Source organism: Cajanus cajan, chromosome 11, assembly GCF_000230855.2.
Source record: "Cajanus cajan strain Asha chromosome 11, NIPB_CcT2T_4, whole genome shotgun sequence".
Lineage (NCBI taxonomy): Eukaryota > Viridiplantae > Streptophyta > Magnoliopsida > Fabales > Fabaceae > Cajanus > Cajanus cajan.
In genome coordinates, this window is record NC_138527.1 from 34,716,118 (window position 1) to 34,730,715 (window position 14,598).

Below are 14,598 nucleotides of genomic sequence, written 5' to 3' on the forward strand. Positions count from 1 at the left end.
CCCACTCATGTAATGTAACTCTAATTATGGCTTTTGATTTTCAATGTATCAAATGATCACTGTATCATACAGCACCTATGACCTATAATCATGTTCCCCCTCACACCTAATCATCATATAGATTTTTAAAGTATTTACGTTGCCTATAATTCACCTTCAAAATATGATATCCATTACAATATGATAATATATAATAATTTTGTTAAATTTAATAATTATTACTTTAAAATTTATAAAAAATATTTTTAATTAATTATTCCCCAAATCAATACTAGTCAAAAATAGTTTATCATTTTTTTTTTTTGAATTTTGTTTGTTCAACGTACTAAGCAAGTTTTTGTGTACCAAATTTGAGTGAAGTGCATAATGGTTGGGAGTTGGGACCAGAAACTTCAATAATGGATGAAGTTCGGTCAGGATAGTGGCTACTTAATTGGTGGTGAGATATGTGGTTGATTGGTTGCCTAGGTTAGGTTTGTAATTGACCATCAATTTTCAATACCATATATCTTGTATTCTATCTTATCTTATTAGATTTTCTCTCTCACCTATTCATATTTTTATTACTTGTAACTAACTTATAAGATGGTAATGCTATTTTAAAAATATTTTTTATTTTACCAGCTAAATGACAAATTTATTCTATTCATAATTTATTGTGGGAGAGTATTTTAGGACAAGAGCAGCCATATTCCGGCTCCAACTGGGACTCTATGAGTAATAGGAACCTTAAATTGTTATATATAAAATAAAACGTTTTTTTGGTAAACAAAGGAACTAAAATAAAATTTAAAGAACTGTTATTTGAATAAAAATAGGGGCGTTTTTTTTTTTTGTCATTTTATTTTTACTTCATGTCTGTAATTTTTGGCCAAGGAAACTGGGTATATTATTTTTATATTAAATTCTTTATTTATTTCAAACTAAATAACATAAATAATGTAATATTTTGTGAGTAGTATAAATAACATTAGGCCGTGCATTGAGCAGCAAAATGTTTCTTCAAACATGTGCACTTGAATACATTAGGCCATGTTGGGAATCACGCCAGAAATGGAAAATCACGATCTTGGAATTGGATCCACGAGGTTCTATTCTACTGCCACGATGCATGCCAACCGCCAACAATGCCCACCTTAGCCTGCAATGATTAACAAATATTTCTGACTATTATATAGAGAAGAATTTTTTTATATCAGAATAAGCCAAAATGCATAAGTCCATATATAATGCAAAACTATCACCGCAAGGAAAATACCACGAAGGATGCAAATTCTATAAACAACATTGAAGTGTGAAGTGTAAAAGGAATGTAAAATGTCATGGAAAAGAAAAAGGCAGAAGTTGGTTTAACGGAGTGTTAGAAATTGAAACAGAGAACAGGTTTCATGGGTTCCTTTTGTTGTTGTTTTTCATGGTTCAGACTTCAGAGCAAATGCTCACCAATGTTGGTCAATGGTCATGGATATGATTCAGACAGGAGTTGTGCCCACATGGACTAACATGATTCACACATCAACCATATGATCAAATTCATCTCCCGAAGAGAAATCATGTTTCGTTACGTTTATAGCAAACAATATCCCAAACTTGCAGAAGTTCCATGCCAATCCGACACTCTCTGCATGCATTTCAAACATTAAGTGCCACGTAAATTTTCATGGTCATTGGTCAGTTTGACACATTAAGGAGAAAAGAAAACAGTAAAAAAATTACCGCACAATGAGAAATTCAATTTCTCTGAATCTGAGGAGGGCAGTTCCAGTTGTGGAATGTGAGCTATGTATTGCCAATCCTCCCCTATTTCCCTCTTGCACCGCTTCTCCACCTCAGGACAATAGTAAACACTCAATTTGCACAAGTTGGTGAGGCGTTGAAAGCTACTTGGTAGTGACCTCAACTCTATGCATCGGTGGATCTTCAATTCTCGAAGAGAAGTCATGTCTCCAAGCCAATCTGGCAATGAATTACATCCTGCTATAAGCAATCTTTGTAGAGAGGGGATATGTTGTAAGCCTTCTGGTAGCATGGAGCACTCTATTGATACTTCCCTAAGGGCATTTAGTTGGTTCATATTGCTCGGTAGATCCACCAGTTTTGGACAGTCTTCGACTTTAAAAACCTCAAGACAAGCCAAATGTCTCACACCTTCAGACAAGGATTTTAACTTCTTACATTTGGAAATGGACAAACTTCGAAGAGAGGTTAGACCTTGCAACACTTGTTCCGGGAAAGACTCCAGTTCCTCACATTGTTCAATGGCTAGTTCCTCTAGTGCACCAAGCCTGCCAAGTTGGTCCGGTAGTGCCTTGAGTTTCCCAAAGGAGATAATGGTGAGGGACTTGAGACATGGCACATTTCCCACAACCCCTTCCATGAAGGAAACCTCGTTCTCAATGTACTCAGCACGAAGCTTCTCAACAGATGGAAGGCTTGGCAATTTAAGTTCGGGGATGCCATTAATGAATAGTTCAGAAAGACGAGGAAGCATCACTACTCCTTCATGTCTCAACATCCTCTCCAAATTTGGTAAACGCTTTGCAGTGAATTTCTCCAAGGATGGAAATGCCTTCTCCTCCACGCCATTATATGACTCACCATCTATGTGTTTCACATTTTTCATTCCAGATAAGAATAGTCTTTTTAAGTACGGTAGTTTACCAAGTGGAGGAAGCTCCTCACAATTCATGCAGTTGTAGAGTATGATGTCCACCAAGTCTTTAAAAACTGAAGGGTTTCTCATCCAACTGGCTAACCGGATACCCTGGTATCCATTCATCCCAAAACTCTTGAGAGTTGAGGCAGGTTCAAGGGCTTCTAGTACTTTCTCAGCATCAACATTAGTACCATCTGAATTAGCACTTCCACCCCATGACAAGTATAAGCGATTCAGCTCCCTCTTACTAATCAAATTTGCTTGTTTAGCGTCCCCTTCACTTGGGACATTCTCAAGGCCTCTGATATGTAGCTTGCCTCCCAGATTTAAGCCATGTAACTCTGCCAAACCATATCCTGGCTTTGAACCCACAATGAAAGTGCTCAATGCATTTAATTGGCTTAACTTGCCAATTTTGGGAGGCATCTCTACTATTGCGTAACAGCTATTAATCACAAGATGTCTTAGACATTGCAATCTTGTCAAGTCTTTGGGCAACCAATAAAGGAACTCACAATCTTCCATTTTCAATGTTTGCAATTGCTGCAACCCACAAATAGAATTAGGCAAGCTTGTGACCCAACTCCCACACAGATTCAAGTACCTCAAATGTGCTAAGTCCTTCAGTGGCGACAATTGAAAAGAGCTTGTCCATAATGCTCGGAGACTATGGTTTGATGGCAACCGACGAATATTTACGGAACCAAAATAAAGAAAAGTCCTCAAGGATTCAATTTTCTTGAAGGCAGCAATGTTGACTGACACGTTAGATTTTAACAAGTGTAAATGGTGAACCCTACTTGACAAATCAGTCAAACTTGTATGTTCAGAAACCTTACATTCTTCACCCATAATAAACTGTGCAAGATCATGAAATAGATCATGCATCTTGAAACTTGTAATGATACCAAAGACATCAGTCTTTGCTTCTTGGAAAAATGATCTACGGTATAATTTTTTCCACACTTCATTACCAACATGCTCCACTTCTAAACTTTCTTCAGATTTAATAAATCCATTAGCCATCCAAAGATGAATTAGTTCCTCTTTAACAATTTCAAAACCTTTAGGAAAAATTGCACAAAAAGAAAAGCATCTCCTCAATGATAACTCCAAGTTAAAATAACTCAGTTTCAAAGCACGCATGATAGAATTTTCCTCACTTGTAATAGAACTTTCCTCCCGTATTTTCCAAAACTCACTTTCCTTTACATTCTGCCACTGTCTTACCTCAGTTTTATCGTGCAAAAGGCTTCCTAGTGTTTTGATTGCAAGTGGTGAACCAACACATTTCTCCACTATCTCTTTGCCGATTGCTAAAAGCTCTGCACTCTCTTCTCTGTTTGGTCCAAATGCATGATGTTTGAACAATGACCAACTGTCATCTTCAGATAATCCTTTCAAATGATGAGCAGGGTGTGTTTCCATGATGGACGCAACTTTCTCAAGTCGCGTAGTGACCAGAACGGTAGCACCCTTTATTCCCCTTGCACACTGAAAGGTCCCCTTCAACTCCTTCCATTTCTCTTTGTCTTCATTCCACACATCATCAAGAACAAGTAAATACCTCTTACTCTGCAACACTTCTTGAACCTCTTTATGCTTTGCTTCTAAAGTTTTGCGGTCGGGGTTTTGTTTGGTGGTAGATTCTATGATGGATTGCAATATTCTCTCCACATTGAAATCATTAGAAACATAAACCCAAACGGTCAAGTCAAATTGTTTGCTTACCTCATCATCATTGAAGACCTGTTTAACAAGTGTTGTTTTGCCAAGTCCAGCCATACCAACTATGGGATAGACAGAGAGTTGTTCACTGTCACTAGCATGTTCCAGAAGAAACTTCACGATTTGCTCTCTATCTTGGTCTCTACCGTATACTTCTGGTTCAATAATGACAGAGCTAGTTTGGCGCCATTTATCATCATCCTCCCCTTGCTTCTCTGTGACACTAGCGGCTAGTTGAAACATGCTCCTTTCTTCATGAATGTCATGAAATCTTTGGTCAATGTCTTTCATCCTCTTGCCTATATCAGAACGAAAGAGAATGTCCTTAGGATGGAAACGGGTTAAGCATGAATTTTGTACACCGCACAGCACCTTTTTGGATTGTATTGAACATTCATCCAAGATATCCTCCAACACATATGCTGCATCTGTGAGTTTCTGCACCCAATCCCTCATGGCTTCACTTGTTATTTGCCTTTTCTCCGCATCTTTGAGGACACCACGGATTGCAGTCATGTGACTGGAAAGCTTCTGCATCTGTTGGTCAACGCCCCAATACGTTGCAAGATCTTGTTCGACAAAAGATCGCAAGTTTTCAATGACAATTCCTAGTAAAGCCTCAGCCATGTGCAGAAATGAGAGCTAGAATGGAGAAAAGCTTGGAGGTGATTTTGGTTCTGGACAAGAGAGATGAAAATGAGTGGATAAGAATTTCAGTGGAATGATATTTTGTAGTGATTGTTGTTGGAAAGTAGTTGACATCATTTATTTGAATTGGCAATTGATAATTGCGAGGCATGGCATGAAATATGATGTACTACCAGTTTGGTATCCCATCCCATCAAAATAGACTCATGACTAATAGTCACGTAAATGGCAAACCTACAGAGAGTACCTTCATATCTGTCTTATTTGACGTGGTTCCAAAGATACACGTATTTCTTGTCTTCTTCATTAATCACCTATGAAGTCCAGATACTCAAATACCATATGGGTATGATACCCACGAATATAAAAATACGACAATTTTTTTCAAAATTTAGAATATGATATGTTAATAAAATTATATAGAAATATTTATATACATGTACAATATTGGTAAAGAAAGAGACATTAATTCTTTCTTATTAATTCATAACTTTTTCATGATTACAATTTACAAAAATATATGTTAGTGATAACAACAAAAAAATACAATTTATACTCATATCAAGTTAACTATATTAATAAAAACATCTTTAGTAGAATTTAAAATTAGTATTGATTATATACAATCGTCTATGACTTAAAAATATCATTATTATATTATTATCTAGTATAGTAGTACTTATTGAATCACCCTCCCCTTATTATCATCATATAAAAAAAAAGTTTCAAAATTTGGTTTATTAATGAAGTCTAACACTATCATTAAATGAATGATATATATTTATTAATGTCCCACAATTCACTCTCTCCTTTTTTAATGCTCTTCATCTTTCATAGTCAAAAGTTAAAGTTTGAAATGCAAATAAACAAAATCTTTTACCCTTTTAAATTCATTTTATTTTTCTTCAAAGAATGAATAAAGAAGTATATACTCCAATTCCTTACACAATATGAAAAAAAAAAATTGTGCAGATACTTTTCAAATAGGTACCTAGAAGTATCCAATAAATATATAGGAAGTATCTGAGAAAAAAAGATTAAAAATTTAGTAAAAAAAGATCGGATACTTTTCGCATATGTATCTAGAAATATTCAAAGAGTGTATATATCTGACACGGTACAACATTGATACTTTTCCATTTTTGGAATATCAAGATTTCATACTTAACCACCACTGTTGCTCTCAGCGGTCAACTCAAGCCAAGAATCAAGTTTAACTTTTAAACCATATCTTACTGTTCTCCACTATATTATTGATTCTCTACACAACAGTTTTTAAACCTTGTATTTCTCCATCTCAGCAATCCAAACAAATTGTTTTACTTTCTTTCCTTTATTTACTTTAACGAACCAAAACTATTATTAAATATTAACTAATAAAAGTAAAAACCTGGTCATGAGATTTGTGTATATTTTGTAGAACGTGGTGAACGCTCCACTTCCTATCAAGCTATCATAAAAAATAAAAAATAAAAAAATCATTGTTTCAGACAGAACAACATGCCATAATTACTTAAAGATAAATTTTTTAGCCAAAAGAACATACCATTTCAACATAGTGTTGACAGAATCCAAGCCGCAGCCAAACCTCCTTAACATGAGGACAATCTAGGACAGTGAAAAAGCCATTGATCTTAATGTCCTTCGACTAAAACTACACTGCTGATGATATCAAGCAAGCTGTTTTCTAGATGCTTTTCCCATTCAATCTTTGCCAATCAATGCCTCTCCCAAAATGATAAGTTGTATGAATACAGATGCGGTATCAGTTAACGATATGGGTATGAGATACAAGATATTTCAAAAATAAAGAATACGGGTACATCAATATAATTTAAAAAAAAAATACATATATAAAAAAAGGAATTCTTATATGTCATTGGTCACTCGTTTTCATCTTATGCGAACAATGACATATAATAGCAAATAAGATGAAAGGAAAAACCTAATTTTTAAAGACAACGTTTTTCTTTATATATGGGATAAATTATGATCATACCCAAATAGTACCCAACTTAAATATCCAATTTTCTTTCTGAAAAATGATTTTGGTATGTACCTAATAGGTATTCATGAGTAGTTAATGTGCATATGAAGTTTAAGAATGACATGCAAAGTGCAACATCTCATCTTCTATTTGTGATGTTGAATTTGGAGACCTGGGAAGCATGGTATTTAATCAATTACTTCGGATATGAGTTAATTTTGGTTTGCCTTGCCTTTAAGTTTTCCAATATTTTAACAAAAACATGACCCGAGCTTACTACACCCTCCTAAGATTACAAAAGAAACTTCTTTCCTTTCCTTTTCTTTAATCTGACTAAAGATAGAGTTATTGTGGTAAAACGGGAATTTCATAGAGGAGATGGACAAATATATGGTTTCAAATTTCAGGGAGTTAATCCTGCTGCTCGATTCTTAGATTGACTAGATTCGTGTGATCAACACCCCCTCCTCGTTAACAAAAACAAAAAGGACCCCTTGGCCAAGGAAGAAAAGATGAAATTTACTATATTTCTTGCCATGGCATGTATGTATTAATCAATAGTCAATTCAAATAAATGACGCGTAGTTATTTTCCAACCCCAACAACCCAACAATAGTTAGTCAATGCAAACTAATAAATTTTTAAATCACTACAAAATATCTTTCTTATAAAGTTTCCATCCACTCATTTTTTTAATAGATAAATGAAATTTCACATCTTTATAACAAAAGAAAAATATGAATCAATAAAACATTAACATATTTCATTGATTGACAGAACTTTTAAGTGTGATAAATACATAACATTTTTTTATCTCTTATCCATAATTCCTTGTACCAGAGTCCAGAAACAGACTAACTCCAAGGTTTCTTTCATTCTGAAGATGACCGAGGCTTTGCTAGGAATTGTGATTAAAAACTTGGGATCTTTTGTACAAGATGAACTTGCAACATATTGGGGAGTTGACCAACAGATTCAGAAGCTTTGCAGCTATCTCACTGCAATCTGTGCAGTCCTTGAAGATGCTGAGAAAAAGCAAATCACGAGCCAAGTCGTGAAGGATTGGCTTCAGAAACTGACAGATGCAGCATATGCGTTGGACGATATCTTGGATGAATGTTCAATACACTCAAAAAATTCATGCTTATCCAGTCTCCATCCTAAGGACATTCTCTTTCGTCGTCATATTAGCAAAAGGATGAAAAAGATCGCCCAAAGATTTCATGTCATTCATGAAGAAAGGCTCATGTTTGAATTACGTGCTGGTGTCACTGACAAGCAAGGAAAGGATGATAATGAATGGCGCAAAACTAGCTCTATCATTACTGAACCCATAATTTATGGTAGAGACCAAGACAGAGAGCAAATTGTGGAGTTTCTTGTGGGGCATGCTAGCAACAGCCAAGATCTCTCTATCTATCCCATAGTTGGTATGGGTGGAGTTGGGAAAACCACACTTGCCAAACAGGTCTTCAATGATGACCGGGTAAGCAAACATTTTGACTTGACCATTTGGGTTTGTGTTTCTAATGATTTCAATATAAAGATAATACTGCAAGCCATCATAGAATCCACCACTGGACAAAATCCCAACCTCAATACTTTAGAAGCAATGCGGAAAAAGGTTCAAGAAGTGTTGCAGAGCAAGAGGTATTTACTTGTTCTTGATGATGTGTGGAACGAAGACCAAGAGAAATGGAAGGAGTTTAAGGGGGTGTTGCAGCGTGCTAGGGGAACAAAAGGTGCTGTCGTTTTAGTCACTACTCGACTTGAGCAAGTTGCGAGGATCATGGAACGACGCCCTGCACATCGTTTGATAGAATTATCTGATGATGACAGTTGGTCATTGTTCAGACATCATGCATTTGGACATAACACACATGAAAGTGAAGAACTTGTTGCAATTGGCAAATATATAGTGAGGAAATGTGTTGGTTCTCCACTTGCAATCAAAACACTGGGAAGCCTTTTGTGTGATCAAAGTGAGGTACAACAATGGCAGAACGTACAGGAAAGTGAGATTTGGGATATACAGGAGGAAAGTTCTCTCTCAAGTGAGGAAAATTCTATCTTGCGTGCTTTGAAACTAAGCTATGTTAATTTGGACTTGTCATCAAGGAGATGCTTTTCCTTTTGTGCCATTTTTCCTAAAGGTTTTCAAATTGTCAAGGAAGAACTAATTCATCTTTGGATGGCTAATGGATTTATTAAATCTGAAGGAAAATTAGAAGTGGAGGACGTTGGTAATAACATGTGGAAAAAATTATACAATAGATCTTTTTTTCAGGAATCAAAATCTGATAAGTTTGGTATAATTACAAGTTTCAAAATGCATGATTTATATCATGATCTTGCCCAGTCAATTATGGGTGAAGAATGTGTGGTTTATGGGCATACAAGGTTGACTCATTTGTCAAGCAGAGTTCATCATTTACACTTGTTAACATCTAATGAGTTAGACAATAAGGTTGCCTTAAAGAAAGTCGAATCCATGCGTACTTTTCTTGATGTTGATTCATATAAGTTCATTGAAAATTTTCGTCTCTTGCCATCAAACAATTGTCTCCGAGCGTTAAGGATAAGCTTTAGTCAATTGTCGCCAGTCATGAATTTAACACATTTGAGGTACTTGAATCTACGTGGGAGTTGGGTGACATGCTTGCCTAATTCTATTTGCAGGTTGCAAAAATTGCAAGTATTGAAACTAGAAGATTGTCACTACCTTTATGGGTTGCCCAAAGACCTGACACAATTACAAGATCTAAGACATCTTGTGATCAATAAATGTTTCTCAATAACAGTGATGCCTCCCAATATTGGAAAGTTAAGACATCTAAGAACATTGAGCAGTTTCATTGTGGGTTCAAAGTCAGGATATGGGCTGGCAGAGTTACATGATTTAAAGCTGGGAGGCAAGCTGCATATCAGAGGCCTTGAAAATGTCCCAAGCGAATCGGATGCTAAAGAAGCAAATTTGATTGGTAAGAGGGAGCTGAATCGATTATACTTGTCATGGGGTCGTTCAAAAGATAGTAATGTTAATGCTGAGCGAGTACTAGAAGCCCTTGAACCTCCCTCAACTCTTAGAAGTTTTGGGATGAAGGGATACCAGGGAATACAATTTTCCAATTGGCTGAGAAATCCTTCAGTTCTGAAAGACTTGTTGGACGTTATACTCGACAATTGCAATAACTGTGAGGAGCTTCCTCCACTTGGTAAACTACCACACTTAAAAAGCCTATTCGTATCTGGAATGAAAGATGTGAAGCACATAGACAATGAACTATATGATGGCGTGGAGAAGGCATTTCCATCGCTAGTGAAATTCACTATGCGGGATTTACCAAATTTGGAGAGCATGTTAAGAGATGAAGGAGCAGAGATGCTGCCTCGTGTTTCTAAATTAAGTATCGAGGGTGTCCCCAAACTTAAAATTCCACGTATTCCATCTGCTGAGCACCTTGAAATTTGGAGCATTGAAGATGCGACTTCTTTCACGGAAGAGGTTGTGGGGAATATGCCCTGTCTTAAGACCCTGGGGATTAATTTCTGTGACGAACTGAAGGTACTACCGGACCAATTCCGCAGGCTAAGTGCATTACAGGAACTACACATTACAGGTTGTGATAAACTGGAGTTTTTTCCAGAACATGTGCTGCAAGGTCTAACTTGTCTTCGAACTTTGAATATTTTCATGTGTGAGAAATTAAAAACGTTATCTGAAGGTGTGGGACATTTAGCTTGTCTCGAGGTTTTCTATGTCAGCTACTGTCCTGAACTGTTGGCTCTGCCAAGAAATATGAACAAACTAACTGCCCTTCGGGAGGTGTTCATTTGCGGTACATTACCAGAAGGCTTACAATGTATCCCCTCCCTAGAAAGATTGGTTATAGCAGGATGTAGTTCATTGCCAGATTGGCTTGGAGACATGAATTCTCTTCAGGAATTAATGGTCTTAGATTGCCAGGAGTTGAGGTCACTTCCAAGTAGCATTCAACGCCTCACCAACTTGAGTCACTTAAGTATCGACAACTGCCCTCAGCTGGAGAAGCGGTGCAAGAGGGAAACAGGGAAAGATTGGCAATACATAGCTCACATTCCACAACTAGAACTGATCTCCCACCCGGCAATAAAGACTTCCACATTATGTGGTAAATTCATGAGCCTTTTCTTTTCTCATTAACTTGATTATGAAAAATTATGTCCAATATTTTGCAGCGTGTGTATGATTTATGTTTAAATATTGTATGTAGAGAGAATCCGATCTTTCTGGACGGTCTGCAACACGATTGGAATATGATCCATGTAAACTTTTGGCAAGATGATCCTCGGGAAGATGCATTTGACGTTATGGTTGAAGCGTGAGCCATGTCCAGGTGCCAGAACTCCTGTCTTCCTGGGCTGCTATCGCCATCTATTTCAACAATCCCACATGGTTGAACATTGCTAAGAATGTTATCTATAATGTATAGGAACATGCACATGTCTGAACGTATGTTCAAGTTAATTTTAATTAGTATTATTTTTTCCTTCCATAAAAACTTTATCCGAATCTCTTCCCACAGACGATGGTATTTTACATTGCGGAGTTCTAAGTAGTGTTGGATCTAATCTTGTTAAAAAATGCCTTAATGTTTCAATTAGAATTAGAATGATAGTGAATAATTGGCCAGGTCATTTAGAGAATTTATGGAGTTATATTCTGTTCTATTTTTTGTTTAAGTACAATAATGTTAGGTTCTTATGAAATTTATTTTCTAATTTTCATCGGTTAATGTTTTGGCTTTATAAAGAGCAATAACTTACTTGTAATTTAATTAGTCAGCTTGCTGTCATAAACATTGTTCTTATATTTCTTTGTCAATAGTGAAAAAGATCTTCCACAAAACATGGAGTCGTTATTGAGGTACTTTTGTGATAAAACCTTCAGTCATCTTCCAAACAATCTGGTCTGACAAAGTTGTGTTTACAATCTCACTATCTCGCACACTCCCAGTCCCAGACCACCAGCTTTTTTTTCGCGAGGACAATACATTCCAAGTGCCAAGCACGGTTACCATGGATGGCTCAAGAAACAAATACAAAATATTGGATCCTCAGCTACAAAAGACCAGATATTAAGAAACAAGAAGACCTATAAATATTACAAAATTATGAATCTCTTAATATTTGTAATTTCTCCTCCTTCCATTTCAAATCTATAAATATGAAAAATTTTCTATGTAACTTAACAAATTCATATTATTTTACAAATTCTTCATTTGATAAATATGAACTTGATCGATTCTTAGTTTCTATATTATAAAATGAAAATAGGCAAGCTTCTTAGAAAAATGATTACTGATAACTTGATAAGGGTAGAATATGGGTGAAAGCTTTATCATAAAAGTGCCTTGCTAATGGCTGTGTTAAATATAGTGGCTGGGAGGAATGATTCTTATGTGTGGAGGAGTATTGTTAAAGCAAAAGAATGCTCTCATCATTCATCGGCGCCTTTCAAGTCCGTATTGGTGATGGCACACACAACTGTTTGGAATTTTGATTGGTCGGGAACTGGTTCAATTTGTAACATGGTAGATTATATTATTCATATCTCAGATGGGATATATGATCTAAGAAAATTAGTTACTCCTCTGTCTGAAACTCTTTAGGTGTTCATTATCAGAACGATGAGTTTTTATTTAGATAAAGCAAAATTTATAAAGAGATGGGAGTACAAGGAGTACCCCTGCCCTTTACATCAAGATGCACTTCTAGTTTCACAATAAGATAATAGAGACATTACAGGATTTGACCACCACTCAAAGATGCCTTTTAAAGTTTAGCTTTGATCCACAACCAACTTCTAACTTTGATAAATTCTACCAAATCTGTTTGATTCGCCTGAGTAGCATCAAAAGAAATCTTGTCCTATGTATCCATGTAGACCATAATATGCAAAGCCATACAAGTTTCCAAATGTTCTTGTGTTCCTTTCCTAATGTCATTCCAAGATTTGACCAAAAATGCTGCTTTGCCCAACATGACAAAACTGTGTTTTTCCCAATGTCATAAGAGAAATTGCAAGTAAAGAAAAGGTGTTCAGTTGTTTCCAATTCACATCGACAAAAGAGACACAAGGATTGATCCCCTTGAAATACTATTCGGAATTTTATGTGGGTTTATCAATATGGAACCTTATTTATGTCCCACCAATTATTAAGTTGACCATGTTTGCAGAGTGTATGATTATGTTTGAAATATTGTGCAGAGGAAAACCGATTCGTCTGTACGGTCTCCAACACGATTGGAATAAGGTCAGCTATGAAGTTTTTGCTAGATGATCTTTCGAGAGATGAATTTGACAGAATGGTTGAAGGGTGAGTCATGTCCATGTGGGCAGAACTCCTGTCGGTTCCTGGGACATCATCGCCATCTATTTCAACAGTCTCATGTCCAACATCGGTAACCACGTTTCTTCATTTTTTGTTGGTTTCGAACTTTCAATCCATCACCTTTTACTCTCTGTAGCCATGACTGATAGTAGTAATTTTTACTTTCAGTGACTGATGAATTCTATTTCTGATAATTATATGTATTTAAGCTGACTGTAACACTGTCATATAAGCTCTGTCAGAATCTTTAAAAATGACAATTGGGTGCCTTCTGCAAGTCTTTTAGATTTTGTTATGATAACTTCAAGTATCTAAAAGCTATGTCAGAATATATGATTGGTTAGTTAGTTACAATTGGTTAGCATAATAAAGTAATATGATTAATTAGTTAGTTAGAAAGTTAGTTAATATAGTTAGGAAAATAAGAGAATGTGTAATTAATTTCATAATCTTTAATTCAATCAAAATGTTACCTTCTGAGATTGCATCTCTCCCAAACTACTTGGCCTTTACATATGCTCTCTGTACCTAATTTCTAGAGTACTATACACAAGCTTTCTTATGGGAGAAATATCGTATACAATTTCAATCTGAAGATCGTGATTTTCCAATTCCAGCATGATTCCAATTTCCAAACATGACCCAACAATGTATACAATGTTGTATTTCAAAAGGTTAACTAATTTGTAAAATTATTTTGAATTAAAATTAAAATTAAAATTAAAATAATTATTTTATTAATTTCTGATATTAAAATCTAATTAAAAATGATCATAAAGTATTCATGCAACAGTACCCGTTATCAATACAAAACGTCGTATTATTCTCTGCTAAGGAATTCCAAATTCATGTATAGGTAGCATATGATGTGCTTTCTGTAGGATTTAAAACTTTCATTTCTTCACATGAATTGACTTGGATATTAAACAACAGCAACAAAAAAAAAATAGATAAACGAGGGGGGTACCTCATACAATTGATAAATATTTATTAAATATTTATTTTTCCCCTTTAATTTAAATACGATAACTAGATAAAGAACTCTCAAATTAGTCTCAAAACTATTTAATAAATAAAGCACCAATTCTATATATAAAATGTATAAAAGGTTGAGAATATTGAATAATTTCTAATGAAAAAGTTTAAATAATTATATATAAATAAAATAAGCCTACATATTATTAGTTTTTACTCAACTTTAGTCA

The 14,598-nt window shown here is 35.4% G+C and overlaps 2 protein-coding genes across 5 annotated transcripts; one reads left to right on the top strand and one right to left on the bottom strand.

The window, feature by feature from the left end:
* Positions 1-889: 889 nt before the first annotated feature.
* On the bottom strand, positions 890-5,235 carry LOC109801169 (disease resistance protein RGA2). 3 transcript variants are annotated; one of them, XM_083066527.1, is made up of 3 exons: positions 1,722-5,235; positions 1,444-1,621; positions 890-1,141 (listed from the first exon to the last, which is right to left on the bottom strand). In XM_083066527.1, the coding sequence occupies exons 1-2, from the start codon at positions 5,009-5,011 to the stop codon at positions 1,552-1,554; spliced, it is 3,360 nt and encodes a 1,119-aa protein (XP_082922653.1). In that variant the 5' UTR covers positions 5,012-5,235; the 3' UTR covers positions 890-1,141; positions 1,444-1,551. The 3 variants fall into 3 exon arrangements, with proteins under 3 accessions (XP_082922653.1, XP_082922652.1, XP_020217764.1); XM_083066526.1 differs by having other exon boundaries at positions 1,717-5,232; XM_020362175.3 differs by lacking the exon at positions 1,444-1,621 and having other exon boundaries at positions 1,717-5,235.
* Positions 5,236-7,793: 2,558 nt separating this feature from the next.
* On the top strand, positions 7,794-13,676 carry LOC109801175 (putative disease resistance protein RGA3). 2 transcript variants are annotated; one of them, XR_014430638.1, is made up of 3 exons: positions 7,794-11,170; positions 11,273-11,511; positions 11,887-13,676. XR_014430638.1 is itself a non-coding variant. In XM_020362182.3 (2 exons), exons 1-2 carry the CDS (start codon positions 7,903-7,905, stop codon positions 11,317-11,319), a joined length of 3,315 nt encoding a protein of 1,104 aa, XP_020217771.2. In that variant the 5' UTR covers positions 7,794-7,902; the 3' UTR covers positions 11,320-11,705. The 2 variants fall into 2 exon arrangements, 1 of the variants encoding a protein (XP_020217771.2); XM_020362182.3 differs by lacking the exon at positions 11,887-13,676 and having other exon boundaries at positions 11,273-11,705.
* The last annotated feature ends 922 nt before the right edge of the window (positions 13,677-14,598 follow it).

Bases quoted from the DNA above. Each gene is read 5' to 3' on its own strand.
- LOC109801169 (XM_083066526.1), bottom strand. From the start codon at position 5,011: ATGGCTGAGGCTTTACTAGGAATTGTCATTGAAAACTTGCGATCTTTT. The intron at 1,622-1,716 runs GTAATTTTTTTA...AAATGCATGCAG, and splicing joins ATTGAATTTCTCATTGTGCG to AGAGTGTCGGATTGGCATGG.
- LOC109801175 (XM_020362182.3), top strand. From the start codon at position 7,903: ATGACCGAGGCTTTGCTAGGAATTGTGATTAAAAACTTGGGATCTTTT. The intron at 11,171-11,272 runs GTAAATTCATGA...TATTGTATGTAG, and splicing joins AAAGACTTCCACATTATGTG to AGAGAATCCGATCTTTCTGG.